General features: G+C 40.6%; 5 protein-coding genes across 5 annotated transcripts; 2 read left to right on the forward strand and 3 right to left on the reverse strand.

Annotated features, from left to right (window-relative positions):
- Nucleotides 1-3632: 3632 nt before the first annotated feature.
- PCOAH_00000400 (Uncharacterized protein) lies at nt 3633-7277 on the forward strand (the record flags this gene model as incomplete). Its single annotated transcript, XM_020056861.1, has 1 exon — nt 3633-7277. One exon carries the CDS (start codon nt 3633-3635, stop codon nt 7275-7277), a length of 3645 nt encoding a protein of 1214 aa, XP_019912471.1.
- A 474-nt stretch (nt 7278-7751) lies between these two features.
- Nucleotides 7752-11595, reverse strand: PCOAH_00000410 (Uncharacterized protein; the record flags this gene model as incomplete). The annotated part of the gene is made up of 2 exons (XM_020056862.1): nt 7752-8184; nt 8234-11595. 2 exons carry the CDS (start codon nt 11593-11595, stop codon nt 7752-7754), a joined length of 3795 nt encoding a protein of 1264 aa, XP_019912499.1.
- A 1274-nt stretch (nt 11596-12869) lies between these two features.
- PCOAH_00000420 (Peptidyl-trna hydrolase) lies at nt 12870-13874 on the reverse strand (the record flags this gene model as incomplete). The annotated part of the gene is made up of 1 exon (XM_020056863.1): nt 12870-13874. One exon carries the CDS (start codon nt 13872-13874, stop codon nt 12870-12872), a length of 1005 nt encoding a protein of 334 aa, XP_019912528.1.
- Nucleotides 13875-15046: 1172 nt separating this feature from the next.
- On the reverse strand, nt 15047-18424 carry PCOAH_00000430 (mRNA-capping enzyme; the record flags this gene model as incomplete). The annotated part of the gene is made up of 2 exons (XM_020056864.1): nt 15047-15600; nt 15706-18424. The coding sequence occupies 2 exons, from the start codon at nt 18422-18424 to the stop codon at nt 15047-15049; spliced, it is 3273 nt and encodes a 1090-aa protein (XP_019912552.1).
- A 2233-nt stretch (nt 18425-20657) lies between these two features.
- On the forward strand, nt 20658-22919 carry PCOAH_00000440 (Uncharacterized protein; the record flags this gene model as incomplete). The annotated part of the gene is made up of 1 exon (XM_020056865.1): nt 20658-22919. The coding sequence occupies one exon, from the start codon at nt 20658-20660 to the stop codon at nt 22917-22919; it is 2262 nt and encodes a 753-aa protein (XP_019912579.1).
- Between the last annotated feature and the right edge of the window lie 981 nt (nt 22920-23900).

The raw sequence follows: 23900 nt of genomic DNA on the forward strand, positions 1-23900 counted from the left end.
TGCACCTTGGTATAGCATTAACGAGATTTTTCTTATTTACATTTAAAAGGAAAATATATTTTTGCAAAATTAAAATATATTTTTATATGCATACATATATATACAATTGTCAAACGCGCTAAAAGGTATTACCCCCGGGGGCACCACGAGACATTAGTGAGTATATACAAAGGGTGGTGTACTTGCGCGTACTCGCACGCATTTGTGCCCAGGATGAACAGAAAAAAATGTGTACAAAGGGTTCAAAAGAGGTGAAATAAAAAAATATTTCACTCTTTCAAAGGGGGCAGTGGATCACGTGACGCGTGTGGGTAGTTCTTGAGTGATGACAGCTGGTTCGGTTCAGCTGGGTATATGCGTGTACCTGGGTGCACGTGCCTAGGCTGGTGTTCGCTACAAGGTGAATATGCTACAGGGCGAATGCCCATAAGCAAAAGAGGCAAAGGGATGCTGTCCCCGTGCGAACGCTGCAGATCGATTCGTGCCCAGGATAACGCAATTTTTAAACAAGGAAAAAATGATAATTCAAGAAAACAGTTGCTTTCTTATTGTACATAAGTTTACTTATCATTAAAATGAAAATGTAATCACAATACAACTTTCATATGAAAGAAATAAAACTTAAGCACTTATTTACGCTTTATGCGTTATTTTTCCCGTTTGCAGGAAAGAAGCGCCGTAATAATTTTATAACATGACAATTTGTGGATTTTCTGTGCCTTTGCTTTTTTTTCGTTGTCGCGAATGTAAGCTTTTCCTTCGCTAACGGTTTTTTATTTTGCTTCGCTACGTTTTTTTTTTTTTTCCGTTCACAAAGTTTTGTTTTCTTTTCGCAAACGTTTTTCTTTTCCTTTCCTAACTTTTTTTGTTTCGTCCTTTTTTTTTCTTTTTTTTTTTTTTTTTCCTGATTGTCAGTCCCCCAACTTTGCAGTGTACAAATGGTAAGGGGTCCCTTGTACGAGCAGCTAAAATAATTAAGTACGCCAAGCACTACGCGAGTGAGTATGAACATAACGCGTGTATTACATGCATACATACGTACGTGAATATATATACATATATAAATGTATATATATGTATATATTTATATATAGATAACGTATGCATTCGTATGAATACGTATGCGCCTGTATGCTCCTATGAAGGCCGAAACGTACACTACGTACATATTCCCCCGTATGTATGCGCACGTGACAGCAATGTGGGCAATTAAAGAGAAAATACATTTTTATGACGCGCACAATTTTCCATATGCCTATGTGCAGTTTTTGCTTGTACCTGGCGTATTCTGGAAAATTAATTCCCCTGGCATACACCTATCTTACTGCAAATGCTCGCACGCGATCGCAGCTTGTGAAAGCTGCAGTGTCTGTAGAAACACGGGGGGGAGGGCGCGTCGAGGCACGCCGTAAAATTACGAAAGAAAGAAAAAAAAACAAACAGGAATGATACACGCATATGCGTGCATGTATAAGTATGTATATATATATGTACATGAGTATGCGCAGACGCGCCAATATTCCGGCAGCATTTATTTACGGTCACGACAAGGGGTGGAAAGAAAACGCCGCAGGCCTCCTCACATGTTCCGTGCAAACATTCGCATTTCCCGCAGAAAAATATGCTACTTTAAAAAATTACGAGCAGTCCCTCCGTTCTATAAAATAATAAAACACCCTTTATATAGCGCGTCATACAAGGAGGAAAAAAAAGAGCTCACAAGTTTTTTACATTAACTGTATGTCGCGCATAATTTTTTTTGGCATAATTCCAAATATTCGCAATTCCGCATGGCGTACACATAATCATACGCACAATACTCCTATACACGTCTGTACATAGGTGCACCTCCTTGAGAGGGCATACTTTGCATTCCAGACTAATTAGGCCAACACATTATATTACACCAAAGAAAGAACTCCCCATATTGCATTCTTCAGAGGAAGCCTCACAAAAAGTTAATGACCACTTCGTGCTATATGAACAGTGGAAAATATATTTCTCCCGGGGGTTAACCCTTTCCTATACGGTTATAACAATGTGTGCTAATAATGGCAGATGTTGTAAAATAAGCTCACCCTCCGTATATATGCTCAACAAAATTGTTAAGTTTATTTCCACTCCTTAGAATACAATGCGCGTCCTTTCTGATACATGAGTGCATAAGGCAGTTGTGTGAAAAATATCACTATTTGCTTATCCAAATGGAGGGCAATCCAAAAGGAAGCAACAGTACACATTATGACTGTAGAATGTTCCCCCGAAATGAGCAGAAGGATAAAGACCCATTCTGCACTATCTTTGCTCTCTCTGTGTGCTACACCTGCGTACACTTATTGCGTGTAGAACGGGCAAAAATGCAAAGAATATTGGACTGGTTAAAGAAACAAGTTACACGCAATGTAACGCACATATGTTTTCCACTGCCACAACGAGGAACATTTAAAGTTAGAAAGCAGCGCGAAGTAGTTGCAATACGTCGTTCCATTTATACGTAAGGATAAAGTAGCCCCCCTAATGGGCAACTTTTACAGCCTCCTATACATAAATGAAATATGACGTCTTAGTTTTCCATTTTACGCCTTTACATTTGAAAAGATGGTTATTAATATTTATTTACTCCTAGCAACTTCAAGTGCTCCCTCATGAAAAAACCCATTTGGGGGAAGCAACTGTACGCTTCATTGCCCCTCGTTGCGTTTACAAAAAAGGAATGAATGAATATTCATTTGGTACACTTCACACACGTCTACGCGTATACTGTGCGAAAACGTTTTTACTGTTTCTCCGTCCTTTCAAAATAAAACGATGGACAGCTACAAAGGGATCGTGGATAATACCGAGAATAGGTCTGCCCGTCAACAGCAATGTTAATAAGAATTGTTATGGTCCTCACGAAAATTTTCCATGTTTTACAAATTCAAAGGATGAGAAAAGCATTTTCCGTACTTTATATTCTGCATTTTCCTTTTTCACTCCCTCCCAAACACTTGATCCTACTGCAAAAAAAAAAAAGTGTGAATACGCAGTATAGCCGCGTGTATGGCCCATAGGCTGAACATATTCATGTATGCCAGTCACAGATGTGTCCACCAATTTGTGAATAATTTCCTACGCTGTTGCCGCAGAGTATGATGTAATCTCGCGCAGTTCGTTTTGGCCCTCTTTCCCTTCCATCCGATGCCCCTTTGTTTATTCTATCACCTTCAACATGGATTCCTCAAAAAAAAAAAAAAAAAAAAGAAAGAAGGAAAAAAAGAAAAATAATAATAGCACCTAAAAATGCACTCAATATTATAATCAAAATTGCGCATAAAATTTAAGGTGTTACCCAAAAAAATTGACGAAGAATCACGAGGAACAATGTTAAGCGCAGAACTCTATTACTTTAAAAGAAGGCTTTAAAACAAAAATTAAGAAAAGGCGATGATCGTCGCCCTGGCGTGAGAACTGCCATGTATAGAAAGAGTCTTCTACTGTCCCACTCCCCCATGTATTAGATATATATGTAAGTACATAAGTACATGCTAGCTCCTCCCCAAAATAAGACTGCGCAGATAATCCCCCTTTTAGTGTTACCTATGCATATCATCATATGAGTATGGGTATGCCACCACATATGTTCAGCCAAAATGGGGAAAAACGAATCATACGAAAATGGGTTCCTAATATTTGAAGATTACAACTTTGTTACCTACACGAAAAGGCGCGGAGGGAGAGTCGACTGGCAGGAAAAAAAGAAGCATTTGCACAATTTCAATGTTAGCGCGTATCTCTATAAACCCTTCCAAAATTGCAACCTCAGCCTAGTCAGTAACAGCGCAAACTTAAGACGTGCCACAGAAAATAAGCTTTTCAAAAGGATCCAACTAAACATAAAATGGCTAATTAAATTTATTAAAAGAATAAAAAGAAGAGTTAAGAATATATACTTATTTGTAAAATTTGTGAGCTCAAAATGTATACTTAAACTGTCCAGCTTTTACTATTTAAAGTACATTGTGGAGAAAATTTACGAAGAAAAGTTGGAAACATCTGTGCGTGTAGTCCTACCCGTGTCAGATTTGCACAAGCTTTATACCTTTGTCTATCACCAGAACTTTTGCTTTATAAATTATTATGAGGAGTTTCTGTCCAAAAGAGATGCACGCCGATTAAGGCGGTTCTACTGCCCCGTCGTCGTGCTGAACGGTCCCAATAGGGTGTTAACCCTCCCCTATAAGAGGATATACGGTCGGGATGTTGTAAAAATGGATACACGGGGGGGACGAAGTGGGAAAAATGCGCCAAAGGGGAAAACTCACCCCAATGCTAACAAACACCAGCGCGCAAGTGCCACCACCACAAAAACGCACCGGAGAAAAAGCATAAAAATAGAGAAGGAGAAAATAAAAAGGGCTATAGGGAAAAGCTTGCACACAAGCGATATAGGCCTCTTCGCAGGAACCTTCGACAAAATACATTTTGGGCATGTACTGCTACTTTTTTACTCCATTTTTCTAACAGAGAAGTTTTACTATGTCGGATTATATAATAATAAAAATATTCATAACAAAAAATATGCACAGGAAATTGACGACTTGAAGTTACGGATTTACAACATATCGGACATTCTCTTTTTAATAAAAAATGTCTACCACGTTGAATTTTTTTTTCTCAATTTTGAGCACGTCACGCCATTTATAAAGATAAAAAATTCTCATAAAATTTTATTTCAAATTATGATGAATCAGAAAAATGAGTTATTGGGGCGGCATCGCCAAGGTGGGTACAAAAAATGTGAAGTGTCCACCCCGCACCGTATTGAAGCCACACCTGTGAACACATACATTGCAAAAAGGAGAGACTTAGAAATGTACCTCTCCCGTAGGAGTACCAAAACGGGCGCAACACAGTGCAGTGAAAAGGGGGATCACTGGGTAGATCATTTCGTTACAAATGAAATGAAAAAAAAAATTGAAAAATATTTACTTTTTCACGTTGGCATTGTGAAAGCAAGGAGATGCAAAAAGAAGGACAACAAAATTATCGTGTTGAATAGAATACATGACCCATTTTCCTTCGCAGTAGATATTAACGATTTGTACTGCTTAACAATGTCCAAGGAATCTGAGGCCAATGGGTATATTTTGGTAAACAAAAGAAAATTACAAAAGGCAAAGGAAAATGCACATTCAAATAAGAGGCCAAGGGGGGGAAGAACCCCCGATCAGAAATGTGAAAACTGCAAACATATCAACGTAGAACCAAGCGGGGTGAGCACCCCTTTGGAAAAGCCAAGAACAAGTCTGAACATTTTTGACACCATCAATTTAGGGGATGGAGAGAAAATCAGCTCGACATTAGTCAGGGAGGAAAATATTTTTTTAAAAAAAAAAAAATTTGCAAAATTTTTAAGACACTTTGTAGACGCTTGCTTATTCTTTCACATTGATCACTTCCTGATACAAATGTATGCCGATATTTTTTTGCACAAAAATGGCAGGACCTCTTTTAAGAAGCTCTACATAAATAAGGTGAAAAATTACTTTTATAAAAGAGAAAGGACCAAATGGGAGACGCAGGGGAGTTGCAAAAAGAGTGGCCACAGAAGCGGCAAAAAAAAGGATCATTTTATTGTTAACGATTTTTTCAGAAACTTATTCGTTCTGTTGTCCTTTTTCGTCAACCATTTTGCCGATCTGGAAAATCGCCCACATAATAAAATTCAACTTTTTCTCAAAATTTCCATCGAGCTTTCTTTCTTTTTTTACAATAACATGATTTTGCTGTTAGTTAAAAAGAAGGAGGTGCTAATAAATCAAAACTTCTGCACCAAGCACAAGAATGTACAGCAGAAAATAAGCATGTTCCACCCGTGTGATGACAACGCACTGCGAATTTACCTGCACAGGGTGGAGGAGCCCCTCCTGGAGGAAGTGCTTAACCAGGTTCTTCTTTGGACCCTTTCACTGATATCGCTGTCTGTTCTGTGCAAGTTTTACCACTCGGAAATTCTGCCAAGGGGGAAGCTGGCACGTGTGCGGAAATCGTCAAAATGCAGGGAATTTGTCCAGTTGGGGAACACGGCACAGAAAATGCAAAGCCTGAATGAGTCAGCCCTTCATCCCCCTGTGCAACCGCGCAGTGATCCAAATAAATTGAGCAAAAAAGACAACCCACATGGGGAAGAGAAAGAGCAGTCCGAAGAGCCAACCCGCAGTGATTCTTCATTACGCAAAATGAACTACGCTGCATACTTTTACAACTACTCGAAAGACAGGGGGCTACACAAACGGGGTCCCATCGTCACACCATATACCCTCTTCAATCACGCTCTAACGAGGAGGTTCAAAATGAGGAAGTCCCTACTGCGTCAGCACCGTGAAATTGTGCGAGAGTTGGATTCTTGCGGCATGGCAGCGGGGGGAGGGGCCATCGGCAGGAGCACGAGTATGGACAAGCCGGATGGAAATACCTACGTGAAGCTGCCACAAGACGAAGTTTACCACGCGCCGTCCTTAAAAAGAGAAAGAAAAATTCTGAACAATTTGTATAAAACAAAAATTAGGAGTGAAAAAAATGCCCCCATTTGGATAAACAAAATGAGTGATAAAGAGATTGAAAATTACGTCAGGGGAAAAAACACAGATGCGACGAGCTACCACAATGAAAGGTACACATCGTTAATGCAGATAAATATAAATAAGGGGGACGAAAGTTTCCTCGTCCGAAAGGTGCTGATATATAAATATCTAGACAGCTACTTTATCTCCTTTTTCTCCTTCTACTCGATAAATCACGTGGGCATAAATCAAAGTGTAAAAGGTACCCACACAAAATGTAATAAAATTGATCATTTGTTATTCCTCCTTTTGGTGCACTTTGAGAAGCACATTGAAATGGTCGTAAATAGTTTTCTTAAAAGGACGTGGGAATTAAAACCGAAAAGAAGGGAAGGTCCCTTTGACCCATACGTCCTCTACCAGAAAAGGTATTCACTCATTCACAGATACTTAGTTATGAATTTATCTCCAGTGAATAACTACCTCTTAGACTTTGAACGGAAGTACGATTTTAAAAAGGGAGACACCACCTTTGCAGACACGCCCTTTCACATCAAGATAGGAAATTGGGAATGTCCCAAGGGGAGTACGTCTGCAAATGCCTCCAAAATTGCCAACCATTTGAGCGTCCTAACATTTTATAACACAATTTTTCAAAGCATTTTAACACACGCAAATTATTACTACCCCTTCTTCGCTTCACTTAATTACTTGTATTTGGATGACGTTTGATTCGTCTGCATGTGGGAAGCGTGTTGCTTGTCATGCTGGGCGGGGGATTCCTGTCCCATTCATTGCGCCCATTTTTTTTTAACCAGGTTTGCTTCCCCCTTCTTAGCTTTTTTTTTTTTACTGTTGGAATACAACCCGCAACGTTTGATGAACATAATTCTGCCTTCCTCGTCCTTAGCTTTTCCCTTTTTTACGTGTTCTAACCTTGTTTTGTTGACATAACTCCCCGTGAGCCTTCTTCATTTTGGACAAACGTAATTGTGTTTGCACGAATGCGGACGCATGGGGACCCGTTTCGTCACTTTTGCGAATATGCCACTTTTTAAAAAGTTCATTTTTAACCGTGCAGCACATACCGCATGGGAAGAAAAAACACAAAAACAGGAAAATGCAACGTAGCAGACAAAACAAGGAGGGTTGAAAAGTTACCCAAACAAATGTGTAGGAAAAAAAATAAATGTCTTTTTTTTTCCGTTAAATGTATTTGTTCTCCTTCACGACGGAAAGGACGACAGTTATATCGTCCGGCTTCCCCATGTTAAAGTATTTTTTGTACTTATCAAAGATGAACTCCGATATGGGGGTTAAAATTATTTTATCGCTGGACTTGTTTGATTGTATATCATCGTAGTTAACTTTATCGAACAAGTGCGTTTCTTTTTCGTACATTGTTGGAGGGGCATCGCTGGAAGGGTGCTTATCATTTTTATTTTTCACCAACGCATCACACATGTGGGCATTGTCAGGACCGCTTTCTTTTCCTTTACTACTCATATTTCCATGCTGCGCGTTGTATTTCTTCCTTCTCTTCCTTAGTAAAGTTTTGTTCAGCTCTTGGTTGGCTAAAATGCTGGACAGCTGCACAATCTCATCGCATGCCTTCTTCGTGTTTAAGTAAATGTTGTTACTTTCGTCGAAGAGGACAAAATCGGTTGACTCGTATGCAAAAGTGCCACAGTTTATTTTGCCTTGCACAATAATTTTTTTTTTTTTTCTTTTCTCCTCCGCTTGTTATACCACTTGTTCGATAGCTATCGTGCTCTGAATTACCAGGAAGTGTATTCTGCTCTGTTATCCACTTATCCGTGTCGTTCGTTTTTTCCCTCCTCAAGGGGCTTACCCGATCGTTTGCGATAATTTCCGTTGTCCTTTGGCGTGCCCCCCGCTGGAGTACATTCGTACGGGCATTTCCAGGACAGTCAGTCTGCCCGTTGGTAAAGCCACAGTTGTCGCCCCTACGGTTAGCAAGATTGTCTACCCCTTTGAGCCCATGTGCTTTTCGCTCCGCATTGGAATTGCAGACCACTTTCGAGTTACCCTCATTGTCCAACTTGAGGTCATCTGAATATGCGTCACTTGCAGAGGGACTACCCAAATGGTCATCGTTCTTTAAAGACGCCCCAACATTGAGGTTCTTTCGATTTAATGACCCCAAGGAATGTCCAGAATAACTGCTGTTGCCTTCGTAATCAATTTCTTTTTTCTGGACAAGGAGGTTATTTGCACCCTTTTTAACTTCATGTAAATTTCGTTTTGGCCCCGTTTCACGGTGTTGCTCTTTGTTTCTATTTTTGTCCGCCTTTGTGAGGTCCTTTCCCCGGTCTGATTCGCCTATTTCGCTTTTCCCCCCCTTCGACCTCATCGAGAACATGCTCTTTATTTTAGAGGGAAATTTCAACCGAAGCATAGCCGTGCTTATATTGCTCTTATACTTTTTGCTGAAGAAGTAACTTCGTTCCTTCTCTTTCTTCCTTTGTTCATCCAAGTTGTTCTCACTGGCGTTTGTCTTATTTCGTCGTCCACGTGTGTAATCGAAGGAGTTGATCTTTCCTGATAACAGGTCCGTATTTCCCCCCCTTCCATCCATTTCACCATCTGCTGCGCTTTGTTTTCCATCTGGGATGATCTCCGATTTGTTCACCCTCCCCTTCATTGTCATCTTTCCTTTATTATTCCCCTCAGAACGGTGAGTACCGGGTGACTCACCATCCACCGCATTGGGTTTATCTTCCCCTTTGAGCTCCTCCCCGTGGTCCGTATTAACATCCACATCGGAAGACTGATTTATCGCAGCAGAAAATGTGCGTTCCGGATTTTCCCCCTTGTGCCAGTCTCCCGAAATGATGTCCTTCACCTTGCGTAATACACTGTTACACTCATCGTAAAAGTTGTAAACTTCCTTCAGTTGGACAAATTCGTTGCTCTTAACTGTATAGAAGTTATTGAACAAAATTTCCATAATGTCATCATCGTACAAATTGTCGAACAGTCCATCACTTCCACTTACAATTATGTCATTATTTTTTATGTCAGCCGTGGCGTATTCGCAGTACCTGATGCACTTTGAAATGATGTCGTTATATGTGCTCATTTTAACCCTACTGCCTTGGTCCAGCTTGTTTGCATATGTTCCCCCATTGGACGCTTTCCTCTCCACGCGACCTCCCAGAGTAGAAGGCATGAACGTTATTTGGAAAGGACAGTTAAAATAATGTTGCTGCACTTTCGACTTGTAAATTATATCAAAGTGCTTCTTATGCGCGTCGTAACACCTAAATCGGTAGTTATTAAAATGGTTAATTGGGGCACCCTTTTGGCTGTTTTCTTCACTCCAGCTTCTGTTCATGGCGGTTTCCATTTCGAGGTGGTTATTCCCCTCTGTGGGTCTTTCCTCAACACACATTGGGTAATCCTCCCCCCTGTCAAGGGCCGAAATGTCTGTCCTATCTATGTCAAAAAAACGCAGCAAATTTCTATACCCACTCTCATCCATGGTGCTCATTGTCGAAAGTGGCTGGTTTTCATTTTCGTACCAGTCACTCTCGGTCGTGTGAGAATATTTCTCGCCTGGGAGACCTGCCGTCTTTGTATTAGAATTACCCGTAATTGTGTCAGAGAGTGTAGCTCCAGGGGGACAATCCTCTTCCTCCTTCACGACAAAGGTTAAATTTCCTATTTTGTAATTTTTATAAGCCAAGTACGCTTCAAATTGTTCACACGTATTTCCAGTCAGTACCTCTTCCATGTATAATGTAACAAACTTGCAGTCGTGCGGCTCAGTTTTACCGCCTCTTCCCTCTCTAAAGAGGTCTTTTTTGTAAAGCTCCTTCCTCTGTGCATACAGCCCTTTTAGCTTGAATTTGCCCCCCTTCGCGCTGTGGTCAGGAGCAACATTTTTGCTATTGCCCACATGGGGTGTACTAAGAGGGGGTCCTCTTCGCAAGTTATACCTCTTCGATTTAAAACCCTGCTCAGTTGCATCTAAGGGGTCCCCAATTGTCTCCTCATCGGGGGGGTCATTACACATATCTGCATAAGTACCATCTTGCAGCGTGTCCTCGAAAGCACTTTCCCGCTTGGAAGAATTTCCCAAAAGTTGATTGTCTCCCATGTTGCTCTGCACCGCTCGGATGCGTTTATCTGGGAGACAATTCTTCCTAAATCGTAGTATCAACATTTGGCAATCTCCAATTGTGCAAATGTGCAGCTTTTCATTCTCTACAGATGAGAGCAATAGTGTGGAGGCTCCTAAAAAGTTAGACGAGCACGCGCTTCTACATACAATTGGCTTAAGCACTTCCTCTTCCTTATGTTTTATACTGTACTGATCGAAGACGACCCGATTTTGTTCCTCAAATAGTGCACTGTTGACACACCTGTGTAGATATAAATTTAAGCATTTTTTCAAAAGCTCATTTGAAAAATTGCCTACATTTATTCCACTATTTTTAATGGAAGAAACTCCATCGGCAATGGCAATCATGTTGTCACTACACAGGAATGCATCCCCATTTTTGTAATTTACATTTTTTTTCTTCTTCTTCTTATGAGGAATTGAATTAGCTTTATGAAGCAGAACATACTTTTGAGTTTTCATTTTTTGGTAAAATCTGTTCATTACGTATATGTTATCTTCCCATAATGTTTTTTCTTTTTTTTTTCTCCCTTCCTTTTGGTTGAACGAACTGAAGAAGTTTAAAAAAATGACTTCGTAAAATGATAACGAAAAATCTACATACTCTATGTTAAACATTTCATTAAAATGGTTCTCACAGTATTCATTCAGGTTAGAGATATATGTTTGTGTGCTTCCGTTCAGTCTACTCATTCGTATGGCTTCTGTGGAGTTTTTCTTCGCGTAATGTTCAAACCCACACAAGAAGTCATTGTCTACCTGTTCAATGTTCATACAGTTTACCTCATCTAGGTTGTTTCCCAAGCCTATTACAATCTTACATGTTTTTAAAAGTCCTTCCTCCCCAATGGTTTCATTGTCCGAGTTGTTGCCACTTAAACATTTGCTCAGAAGCTTCTGCATTTTGTTCGTTTCATTGTATTCGTGTGGAAGTGAACAAATCGGAATGGTAAATAAAAAACACAGTGTAATGATATGGAGGTAGGGGGGGCAATTGTATGTGTACCACTTCTACACCGTGGATGTTTTCCCTCTTAAAGGGGGGGTGAAGAAGATTCCTCCACTGAGTGTGTACTCAAACCTTTGGCAATACACCCATTAGTGCATGCACATATTTGCGCGGGGCAGCTAAAAAGGAGTGGACCACTAATCACAGGAAAAAACCTCCATAGGACCATTCGCTGCGTTACGCCTCCCCCATGTGCCAACTTATTTTCCCAACACGTTTTAACCACACACTGCCGCTCGGGAACTTCACGCTTGCGGCAATCCTAGGGGATGAAAATATTCCACGGGGATGTGTAAAACTCTGCTCATCTATTGGCACATTTATTCTGCGTAAAATTAGAGGACGTTCATTTATTTTTAAAAACAGTTTAAATGGGGGTGAAAAAAAAGAACAAAAAAAAAAAAAATATATATATATATATGCACATATATACATATATGACAATTTTTTTCAGCACTGCCAGAGAGCCGAAATTGTCGATCGGAAATTTTTGCTCCAACGGGGAGAAGCAAACGTGGGAAATGAAGCGGACGAATGGAAGTTTTTCCTCTTCCTCTGTTAACTGTTGTTTGCTAATATTACACCTCACATGATATCGCAAAGGGTGTAGGTGACCACTTCGCATGCGTTGCAAAAGAGGGGCGAACGAATAGGGAAACAGAAAAAAATGGTAAAAAAAGGGGACAAAATAATAGGTGGAAAAAAAGTGTACGTCCAACCGTGCACATAAATATTAGCTATTCTGTTCCCCCTTCTTTTACACTTGCTTTTTTATTTTCCATTTTGGAGATTCTCCTCTTTTCCCCTACACACGAAGCTGTCCTCAATTAGAAAAGTGTTTCTCCCGATCTGCTTCTCGTATTTTACACTATAGCTAACCAACAGGGAGAACAAAAAGGGGTCTTCTGTTGTTACACATTAAACGCTCAGAGGGGAAAGCCAACAATTTGGAAAGGAACCCACAGTCTGCTCAGCAACTCGGGAATAGTTTTTCGTCTTCGCTGCATATGCCAATGGGAGTGTTCACATATGCGTGCTTCCTTCCCACGTTTTCTTTCCCCCGTTGGAGCAAAAATTTTCTGATCGATTCGTTCATCGCTCTGACGTAATGCTCAGCAGGGTTCCTTCCACCCACACACCCTTTTCCCCATTTCCCCATTTCCCCCTTTCAAAGATACTTCTTATACGCATCTACAAATAGCTCAATTTCACCCTGAGACAAAACCCTATCGACATCGGTCGAGAAGACATCCGTCCGTGTGTCCTTTATCATTTTATTTCCATACAAAATATAATTCCTAATTTGTTCCCCAAAATGGGTTAGGCTTTTATTTGAAAATTCATATTTTTTGTTCTTCAAAGCTTCCAGCTGCATGTATAGGAGCTTTTCATATATCGTTTTTAATGCAATTCGTTTGTTAAGAATCTGTGACCTCTCACTTGATACCTTCACCGAAATGTTTGTTGGTTTATGCAAGATCCGCACAGCCGTTTCGACTTTGTTTACATTTTGTCCCCCCTTTCCTCCTGACCGCATGGTCTGAATGACCAAATCGCTCTTGTTGAGTGGAATTTCATTCACATTAATATTTCGACTGTTCAGGGTTTTTTTCACGGGGATAGAACTACCTTCTGCAATGTTTAAAAAGTTGATTACATTGGTGTCGTTGTAACTTAGCGTGGGGATCACATCGACTTTTACAAAAGACGTCATTTTTTTATTTTGTGCATTGAATGGGGAATTGCGAACCATCCTGTGAATCCCCTTTTCTGATACGAAATTGTAAAAGCTATATTCTCCATCGATTTTTATTTCCACTTTTTTTATCCCCACTTCGTTTTTGCTTAAATCGATCACTTCGTATTTAATATTTTTTTTGTTTTTCAATTTTGACAAGTACTTCATGTACATATTGTATAGCATGCTGCAGAAATCACACGCCTCTGTCCCCCCCGTCCCAGAAGACAGTATCAGTGAACAGGAGTTTTTAAAATACTTGGAATAATTCTCTACATCCTTTTTTATGTAAGAACATAAATAATTTTTGCTGACCCGTTTGACACTTTTGCACAAAAAAAAAGATCTCCCAGCGTTTGTGATGCGTTTGCAGTTAATAGTAATAGACATGGCTACAAGGACGAGGAGAAATGTTAAGTTGCCATTGATATTCATATTTTCCCCATACCTCTATTTTTTCTTCTCTTTTTTTTTTTATATGTGATCCGGTTGGGGTGGCGCGGTCCGGGGGTCATCGATGTGTAGGCGATCTGCACAAGCGCCTACGCATCGTACCGTTTCAATGCTTCATGTTAGGGCACGCTTCAAACTCCTATCATGTCGATTTTGTTACGTTCGAAGGGGAATCATCGAAAACCATTTTTGCTTAATTTAGCTGCACCGTTTTGTTCAATCCCTGTTGGTGTTTCCTCCCAGAGGATGACGCACCATGTATGTTTCAGGTTCGGATGGGTCCTCAATTCAGCACCTTTGCGTTATTCACCCCACATTAGTGTTCACTTTTTTTCAGCCCCTCTTCCACACGGCGTAATGTCGAATCCACCTCGACGCACCTTTTGACGGCTTGAATTCGTTTATAAAAGGAGCCAATCGGGGGGAAGCAAGGAGTGTGGAACGGCCCCTCAAGTACGAAAAGGGTAACATATTTATCTTCATTTTCATTTTTATCATTATTTTTATTTTTTTTTTACTATATTTTATTTTAAGCTTGAACCGTTGAGCACTATATTGAGAAATTAACAAACGGTGCGGCAATTTTTTTCACGTGCTGGTATGCGATACTTTGCAGCGTCACATGTGACATCCCCCACCAACTGTTGTTCACCCGTTTGTCATTTTCGCTTACATTTCTAGCGGTACATAATACCATCATGCATGTTCGCACATTTTGTGCCATTCTCATCACCGCTGTTGCGCTGCACAGGGGAATGGTACACGCCAAATGTTTTTGATGGTGTGTCCCGCTTATCTGATTAACTACCAAACGGCGCATTTAAAACGCTTAACTAATTAAAAAGGGTTTTCAAAAGAGAAGCGTGAACGTTCGTGCGCAGAAGCGGGGGTGCACTTATAAACGGAGGAAATTTATTAAGAAAGTAGGCTTCGTGTGGGCTACTTTGGGGAACACTGGACTGAAGCCAACCGAACGCGCTCCCCAGGGAACAACTTCGGTAAGGCTTCACACCCATTTGGGAAAACAAAAATTGAACTGCACACATTCATATATTTTGGACACAAAAAAAAAAAAAAAAGTCCATTAAAGAAGGGTCAAGGGAAAGAGGGCCCCACAGGAGGCACAACAAGAAAGGCCCTTCTTTAATAGACTTTTACACCACCCCCAATATGGACGCATCGAAATTCTTCTTATAAACATACACATGGTACAAAGAACAAATGTCAAAATAAATTTGGGAGTCCCTATTATAGCCATGAATTTTATTAAGCCGCATTTTAATATCGTCAAAAATGTACTTATCGATAGTTTTATTGATTAAGTTAAAGTAGTTTATATTTTGGTACTTGTCGTATGTCTCTAGATTGTTGGTGATGTAATGAAGGAACATGATGGCGCTGTTATTGAATAGCTCAACCATGTTCAGTTCTTGCAACTTATCTTTTAAATATTTCTGTGGAATGACAAATTCATTCGCGTCAATGGTATCGTATAGGTAAAAATAATACTTGATGCCCAACGTGTTTTCCAAGGCGTTTTTTATCAACTTGTGGAAATAGTCGTATTTCACCTGAGACACTGTGCTGTTGCTGTTGACGAATTCTACGAATTCTTCTAGGCACATTTTATTCTTGAAAATTTTGAGGAGATTTTCTTGGTCGAATCGGATCGTGAACAGGTCATTCTCTAGCGTCAGCGTGATGGAGTCTGCAGGGGGGGCAAAAAGAAACATGCGGTAAGCAGCAACATGTGATGAACGGCAATATGCGCTCAGTGGCAATGTGTGGTTCATCTACCACTTTCCGCACTAACCGTTAACGACCTCCGTGACGGAGCGCTTCATCAAAAAGTCAGTCAGCGTGATGGTCGAAATGGTGGTCGCCAGCAGCAAGCCCTCACTCTCCAAAAAATTTTCGATAATCTTAAAAAATTTTTTAGAAGACTTCTCATTGTACACCACGTAATGCATGGCCAAATTTATCGAAATTATGTCAAATGTGATATTTTTATTTTTCCATTTTCGGAAAAATTTATTATTTAAAATATCCCCTTGGAGAAATAAAAAGTTGTCAAGATTACACAAGCCTTTTACATCATTCTGACTTAAGCGTTCCTTGGCCAACTCGATTTCCTTCTTGGAGATGTCCAGTCCAACATAGACCTTATTTTTCACCGTGTTGTATTTGAGCATGTCTTGTCCATGGCCGCATGCAAGGTCCAAGATTTTGGAGCCATACGGCACAAAGAACAGGATCATTATTCTTTTCACCTCATTGTTAAAAATGCGAATATATTTAATATTGGACTTTTTCAACAAAATAACTTTTTTCTTATCGTAGTGCTTCCTGATTTCTTCATTCACGTCTCCTATCATCTTCGGGTAGAAGTAATCGAACTTGGTGCTATTATTCTTCAGCTTGTTCATTAAGTTGATTAGGCACTCGAAGTTTTTGTAAAAGTTGTATATCACGTAGTCCAGTTTATTCGATGGGCCTTGCCTATTACCGAACTTGTCACGGCGATCGTCACCTTGGTCACCGTCGGCCATCACGCCGCCAATCTGGAGAATATCACTCCCCTCTTCCCGCTTCCTGAACTCCCGCACAACCCTCTCAATGTCGACGTAGATATCCACGTTCACCTTCCAGTCCTTCTCCAACTCGAACAGCTTCCCCACGTCCTTTCGTTTATTCTCCCCCCCCTTGGCATTCGAACTGCCCTCGCCCTTCACTTCGTACATTTTGATGATATCCAAATTGTTGGAAAAATCGGAGTAGTCAATGTTGTAGTCTATTTTCACATTTTTCAATTTTTTATTTTTCGCCACATGTAAAAATAGGCTACATCCCTTGTACTTTTCATCGCAACAGAAATTGTAAATTGAGATGTCCCTCACGTATCTTTTTTTTATCTTTATGTTCTCTTCATCCAGAGCGTCTAGGTTGGGTGCTTCTCCTGCGTGGTTCCCCCCGATGACTCCCACGCTGCTTTGCCCATTTTTGTGCTCATATATGTCATACTTGCGGCGGTGTACACCATCGGTGGAAGGCATTTCGGTGGAGTCGACCGCAGAGGCTGCTCCACCCCCCAGCAGAGGCTCAAACGAACTCAAATTCAGACACTGGTTGTATGAACTGTTCGGGTAATAAACACAGACAGTGTCGTTTTCCACCTCCTTAAACGCGCTTATTACCGTCCCGTCACCATCCCTCGAATATATTATTTTCCTCCTATACAAAATCTGATTTCTGTCATTAGACGAGTCATCCGATTCGGCAGAGTTGTGGTCACTTGACGTGGGATTATCTTCATGATCGCTGTCCTCTTCAACTAGCTTTTTTAACTTTTCCATGTATACCTTGTCCTTATCAACAATTTTTTTTTTCCTCTTCTTCCTTTTCTTCTTTTTCTTCCTTGTTTTCCCATTGAGCAAATGCATCTCCTCCTTCTTCTTTTCCTCGTTATACAAATTTATCAGTGCGTCACTTTCGTTCGATTCGCTGGATGTGCTGTTCTCCTCCTGGTCGCTTTGTTGACTCGCTCTTTCGTGGCGTGTCTGGTGATCGTTCTTATCTTCCTCACGCTTTTGATCCGCCCCTTCGTTCTTCGGCACGTCACCCCCCTCCGCAGCAGTTGCCTCACCAATCAGCTGAGGGGTTCCCCCCCCTTTGCGTCGATCCTTCCTTGTGTCGTAATAGTACCACTCCTCCAGTTCATATTTTTTTTCCAAAATTTTGAACTTATATTTACTTTTATGAATTTTAAACAGATCGACATAAATGTAGTTCAGCACATCGGTGTCGATATTAAATTTGTACTTGTAATTATTGTTACTAATTTTCTGCAGAATAATTTGATTAACAATTGGTAGGTTTATTAGCTCATCATTGAAGCTTCCTCGCAGCTCCACTACGCTGCTATGTATGGACAGGAAATCCTTCCTGTCACTCTGTAAGCTCCTCCTCAAAAAATTTACTATCTCTAAGTTTATTTTATTTTCTATATTAACATATTTATACTCGTCAAAAATGGCGTAGGGTTTTATCTGTGTGCAATTGTCTTTGTAAAATAAGTCAATTTTTATTGCATCACTAATTTTTAATTTTTTTTTTAACAACATGTTTATTTCGTGGAAAAGATTATTCTTGTCAATGATTATTTTTTTCTCTCCGTTCTTGTTTTTGCGACTGTTTGATTCTCCTTCGTCGGGAACACCCCCCCTTCTCTTTTCGTTTTCGTTGAGGCGTTTCATGTGTTTTTCTCCCCGTTGCTGTGAAATCTCTTCAGATTCCTTTTTCCGCTTCACATGAGGAGGAGACGACGGGCTAAAAGAATCTTCCCCATTTTCTTCTGTTCCCCTTTTTTTGGGATTTCCTTTTTCTCCTCTAATTGATGTATCCTTCTCACCTTCCTTCTGCATGCCCGTGTCGCTTACCTCACTCACGTTGTTTGCCTTGCTTGTGAATGTATCTCCATGTTGGTTCTCCGCAGGGACATTTTTTGGATCTTCGCTTAAATTCTCATTCTTCATATTTGTTCCTCACGTCAGTTTCGGTTGCAGGTCTTCGCAAATTCCGTCCCCCCGGATAAGCGTGCTCACTAATGCTGTATATATAATATGCTCATGGCGTACATTACACAACAGTATGCCCTTTTAGTTCCATATGGAGGGAGTTATATGTATTGTTAATTTCTCCTTAAGAAAATTGTATTTATTCTCTCATTTTTCGTTCTGCCATTTGTGCTTTTTTTTTTTTTTTCCTTCTCGCTCCTCGGTAACACCATTATGCTAAAACGAAAACGTGCTGCACCATTTGTCACTACTGTTGCCTTTACTTCATGGATTTCCCGATACATCGTCCATAGATTTTTTTTTTTTTTCATTGTAAGTGAAGAGAAGGGGGGGGAAGCAATTAAAAATGAAGCGACCCGGAAAGGGTAATATCTCCTATTATCATCCTAATGCCTCCTGCGGCAGTGATAACGGGCGATCCCCCAGTGAGACATAATTCTACTTTAAAAAATGATGGGAAAAAAAAACGCACAAAAAATGCGCAAAAAAAAAAAAAAAAAACGGCGCTGCAAGATGAATGTACGTAAAACTTACCCTTATATATTAACCTTAACTAAGCGTGCAAAATCATAGGGAACCTCAACACGACATTAGGATGGATGTTACTGCAGAGGGAGCACTGGCGTCTAGGGCATTAGCACATATGTACGTAGCACAATATGTTTATACCCGCAAGGCCTGGACAAATGGACACGACGCCCGTTGATCATCACCCACGGGTACGAGTTTCCTCATTTGGGATGCTAAAAACATACAGAAGGAACGCGCAAGATGGTCCGCAAAAAACGTTTCGTCATATGGAGAGAGGACGTATTGAAATAAAAGTGCCCACAACACATTTTAGCCATTTTTCATGCGCATGGTCATGCACACAGGGATACGTCCTCGCTCTACCAAAGAATAGCTTTTTTTTCTTTTTTTTCATAGTATAAAAAGAAGAAAAAAAAGAAGCATTCAACACGGAGAAGAGGAGTCTAAATGAACTATCATTTCTCCTTCCAGGGTAGGGCGGAGAAAGAAATGCTTGCACCGAAATAGGAAGCCACGATTTGCATGCCTATTCGAAGAGGTACACGTGTCCCTATATGCATGTGCTTAACTACGCGCATGCGTGTGTGTACCTTCCTCCCACCAGAATAATTCGCCCCAACAAGTTGCCGCCGTAAGCAATCTGATAAAAGCAGTGCTAAAGGGGCAAAAAGAGAGCCCGATGAATGGCGCAAGAAATAAAAAAATAACCAAGTAGCGAACTGACCAAATAAAGGGGGCCGCACGAAGGACAAACAATTTAGCATTAGACGAACGGCTTCCAAACGCCAAGTAGCAACAGTATTTGCCAGACGGTTGCAAGTGAACGTATCTTGACAAGCGCAATTTTTTTTACTACCATTTTTCCTTCTTTTCAAGCGCAACCAGGGGATGGGCGCTTTATGTTAGTTGTAAATATCTTAATCCAGTACTCCGCAATTTTTTCATTTCTTTTTCGCATCCGCTTTTTTTTTTTTTTTTCTTTTACCCATTTGCGCGGTTATGTGGTTGCACATTTATGCTGTTACGCGCTTATGCTACTGTTTAGTCTTTCCGCAAGGCGATTATATGTTCACCTTTTTAAACACTAGTAGTCCTCCCTACCCCCCGTGTCGCTGCACTTTATGCCAAAGAAGAGCGAAGGTGCAATTTTCCCCTCCCATCCGTTCGAAGGACAAATCCCACCACCAGGGGGCACATCCTACCCTCCAATGTGCTCAGACATGCTAGTAATCAATTCGGACCCTCTCTAAAGTGACATTCTTAGGAAGGAACAGAAAGAGCAGCTATAGCAATGCGTCCTGACACACGCGCACATATATATATGTGTATTTATAGACGCCAAATTAGTTCGCCCCTTCTTTGCCTGAAAGGCTATGCGCACGACAGGAATCCACGTCTGTGTGGAAATAGACTCATGTCCATCGTCAGCTATATGCGCTGCAATGTGTGTCCGTGTCTTTGGTATAGCTCACCAACTGGCAGGAAATAACGACGCGTAGTCTTTCCTGGTAATATTAAATAGCACCAAGCAGGGAAATACTCCCCATCGTGAAGACACATTCCTCTCAAAATCCCCACAAAGGCAATACATCTGAACCGCTTAAATGGTGACATGTAACTCAAACTCATCTCAGCATAGTCAGAGAGAAAATATAAGAAGATGCCTCACAATGACGCCACGTATCATGACGAGGGAGAAGAGCACACACAGGTTAGCAGGAAGGTGGCGAAACACACGCTGAGGAGAAAATGGAGTGACAGTTATATTGGATCTATGAGGGATATCTATTCGAAGGATGGACAGGCAAAAAAGGAAAGTTCGGTGGAAGAGCAACATCATAGGGGAGGCCAAATGAGCAGCCACACACCTCCGAACAACAACATAATTGATGCGAAACAAAGCAGCGGAAGGTGCCCGTTTCGCAACTCCTACGTGCACGTACTATATTTTAAAAAATTAAAATTAAATAAAAAATTGTTCGAAAAAATGGAAAACAAAAACATTGTCATATATTTAAAGTATAAAGAAACGACATGCACAAGTAAAGACATCCAAGTCACCAACTCGGAAATAGCTAATCTATATTTAAGCTTCCTCATTACCGAACCGCTAGCAAAAGATGAAAAACAAATCATCAAAATATACATAAAATATTTTAAAGACAATAAATATAAAATTCTTTCATTTGGATTTGTTGAATTAAATTTTGAGGAATTCACGGAAAAGTTTTATAAAAAAAAAAGCTACATGTTATGTTACGACAAAAATAACAATAAATATATTTTTGGCTACTTCGTCTTGTTGTTAGCCAATCAAATAAAGTGGACCATATGCAACAGGAAAATTTCTCATGAATTCATTGACAAGTCTTACTTCGTTTGGGACAGAAATAACTACGATCATCAGATTTTTTACATTTGTAAAAAAATTCAAAGTTTTTTATTGCAATCTGTTTGCTCCCGGGGGGATACTCAGGGGCATGCCTTTCAAAACCGCGCCCTGCTCAAGCATTTTGGCGTCACACATAGTTGCCCCGGGACGTTCAGGTGGAGGAAGCCACATGAGAAGACACCCGCTGGGGGAAGCACATCTAGCAGTGCGGGTGACGAAGAAGGGGGGAACTGTGTAGGAAGTGAACCCCATGGGAAGACCGCCTTATGCGAGTCTTTAACGCGCCTGGAGGATATGTGCCCAAGTGAACGGAGCGATCAAGCTGAAACAAGCGCCCTAAACAACCAAGACGATATCATCAAAAAGAGACCCTCAAAAAAAGGTCCAGAAGAAACGGGTGCAAATGGCGATCAGGTGGAAGAGACATACGAGTCGAACGACCTCAACGAGTCCAACCCTTTGCCCCCCTCGGAAGATATTCAGATCGAAAATTGTGCCACGGATGAAGCGGAAACATGCGTCCCATATGCGGCGCAGTACGATGCCACCCACTTCCTGGAAAACATAACCGCAGGCCCTTTCTCTTCAACGGAGGACCTGGATCAAACAATGCAAAAGGAGAATCCTCCAAGTTACGCTCAAAAGAATCATGTGGAGGGAACAAACACATATGAGGAAAACAGCAATGTAGAAGTGCATAGCGATGCGTATAAACACTCCGATGTGGGAAACCCTTACGATGAAACGCAGAAGGTAGGAGAGGACGAGCCGATGGAAGAAAACCATTTTGATTTAATGTTGTGCAAAAAGGTGGAAAATATTCTAAACAACGATGTAGACCATTTTGTAGAGGAAGTCCAATTTATTCTCACACACTTAAAAAAAAGGATCATAAAAACAAATGTATTTTTTGAAGGGCAGTTAAAAAATGGGTACCCTGACGTTGAACTGGTAGCGAATGACCACGTCGCAGAAGAGGGGGACATGAAGGGCGAAAAGAATCAGCATATAAGAAAAAAAAAAATTCCCATTGCTCATCTCACAAATGGTGAAAAACAAAGTGAACAGAATTGTAACATGAAAAAGGACATACTTACCATTTTGCAAAATTGCGTAAACACCACTTCGCTTTATATTAAATCCGTTTTAAAGGACAAAAGTGTAAGCAAACAGGAGAAGGACATTTTTGTCGTGTACGATGATATCGTAGATAATATAAAAAAGGCAATATCCCAGTTTTTACAAGAGGGCACAACATCACATGAGGAGAATTTAAATATTTCACAAATGAAATCAACAAATTTGGGAAAAAAAAAAAAAGAAAAAAAATTTACAAAGAAGAAAAGCCAATCTGAATCGCCCAAAATGTGTACCCTCAATAGGGAGAACAATGTATCCTCCGAAATGAGCATTAGCGAAGGTTCGCACAACCAACTCAAGAGCTACATCGGCAGACACGTGTCGACGGCCTTCCGATACTACCAGGATAAGTGGAAGCGCAAGTTGTCTGGAGTTCGCAGCTACGTCTGAGAAATGACCCAACCACGTTCTCCCTTCTTTTCCATCCCCCAGCCGTTACGCACAACTTGTGCGCATTTGTGTCCCCCTCCCCATTTTACGATAATTTTTTTTTGTAATTTTTCGTCCTTTTCATTCACACCAACTGGTAGCAATGTTTGTTTGTTTGTTTTTTTTTTTTTCTCGTCCATTTGCAAAATAAAGAAAAACAATTTTTGTATTTATCTGCATGCACGTACATATGCGCAGTTGTGTGTGTGTGCCCTGCACATGTATCCATGTGTTTGTCTCGAAGCTACTATCGCGTTTATCCACCTCGTCATAAAACGATGCAACTTCATTCCACGACCCTTTTACCTTATTGGAAATTTTTCAGAAAATTGGGGAAGCAGGGAAAACTGTGTTAAGCTGCGCAAGAGTAGGTATTACATAAACTTGGGTTCCTTTCCTGCGGATCGGAGGGGGGGATAACCTCGAACAGTTGGCAGCAACTTCTGCTGCATTAAGGATTACATTTTTTGGTGTGTATCCCGGTTGTTTATTCCAAGTGCGACGCATATCGCCACCATCCTGCTATGTCAGTAATTGCGTGTAAATCGAGTAGACCCATTTTGAAAGAGCAACTTCTATGCCGCGTGTTCTCTGCAGGAAGATAAACCTACACAAATTTGCAGACGCAAAATGCACCAAAAAAAAAAAAAAAAAAAAAAATGGCAAGAGAAAAATTGTTAACAATGGCATTCCCATTCCTGCCTGGTCAACGTGTCGTAAAACTCGAAATGTTAAAAGGTATGCTCATATAAATTTGCATCCTCCCAGTTTACCTTTCGCTCGTTGAACATCTCCATTTGGTGGAAGGTGATCGTTTTTTTTCTTCTGTATCATTGCACGGTACAATTTGCGCAATTTTCGCTAGCTGATGAGGTGACTACTACCGCAGCTACTGGAGCGCTTCACCGCGGCTGGCTAAAAATGGTAGGGTGAAGAGTTTGC

Source organism: Plasmodium coatneyi, chromosome 1 (genome assembly GCF_001680005.1).
Source record: "Plasmodium coatneyi strain Hackeri chromosome 1, complete sequence".
NCBI classification, from domain to species: Eukaryota; Apicomplexa; class Aconoidasida; order Haemosporida; family Plasmodiidae; genus Plasmodium; species Plasmodium coatneyi.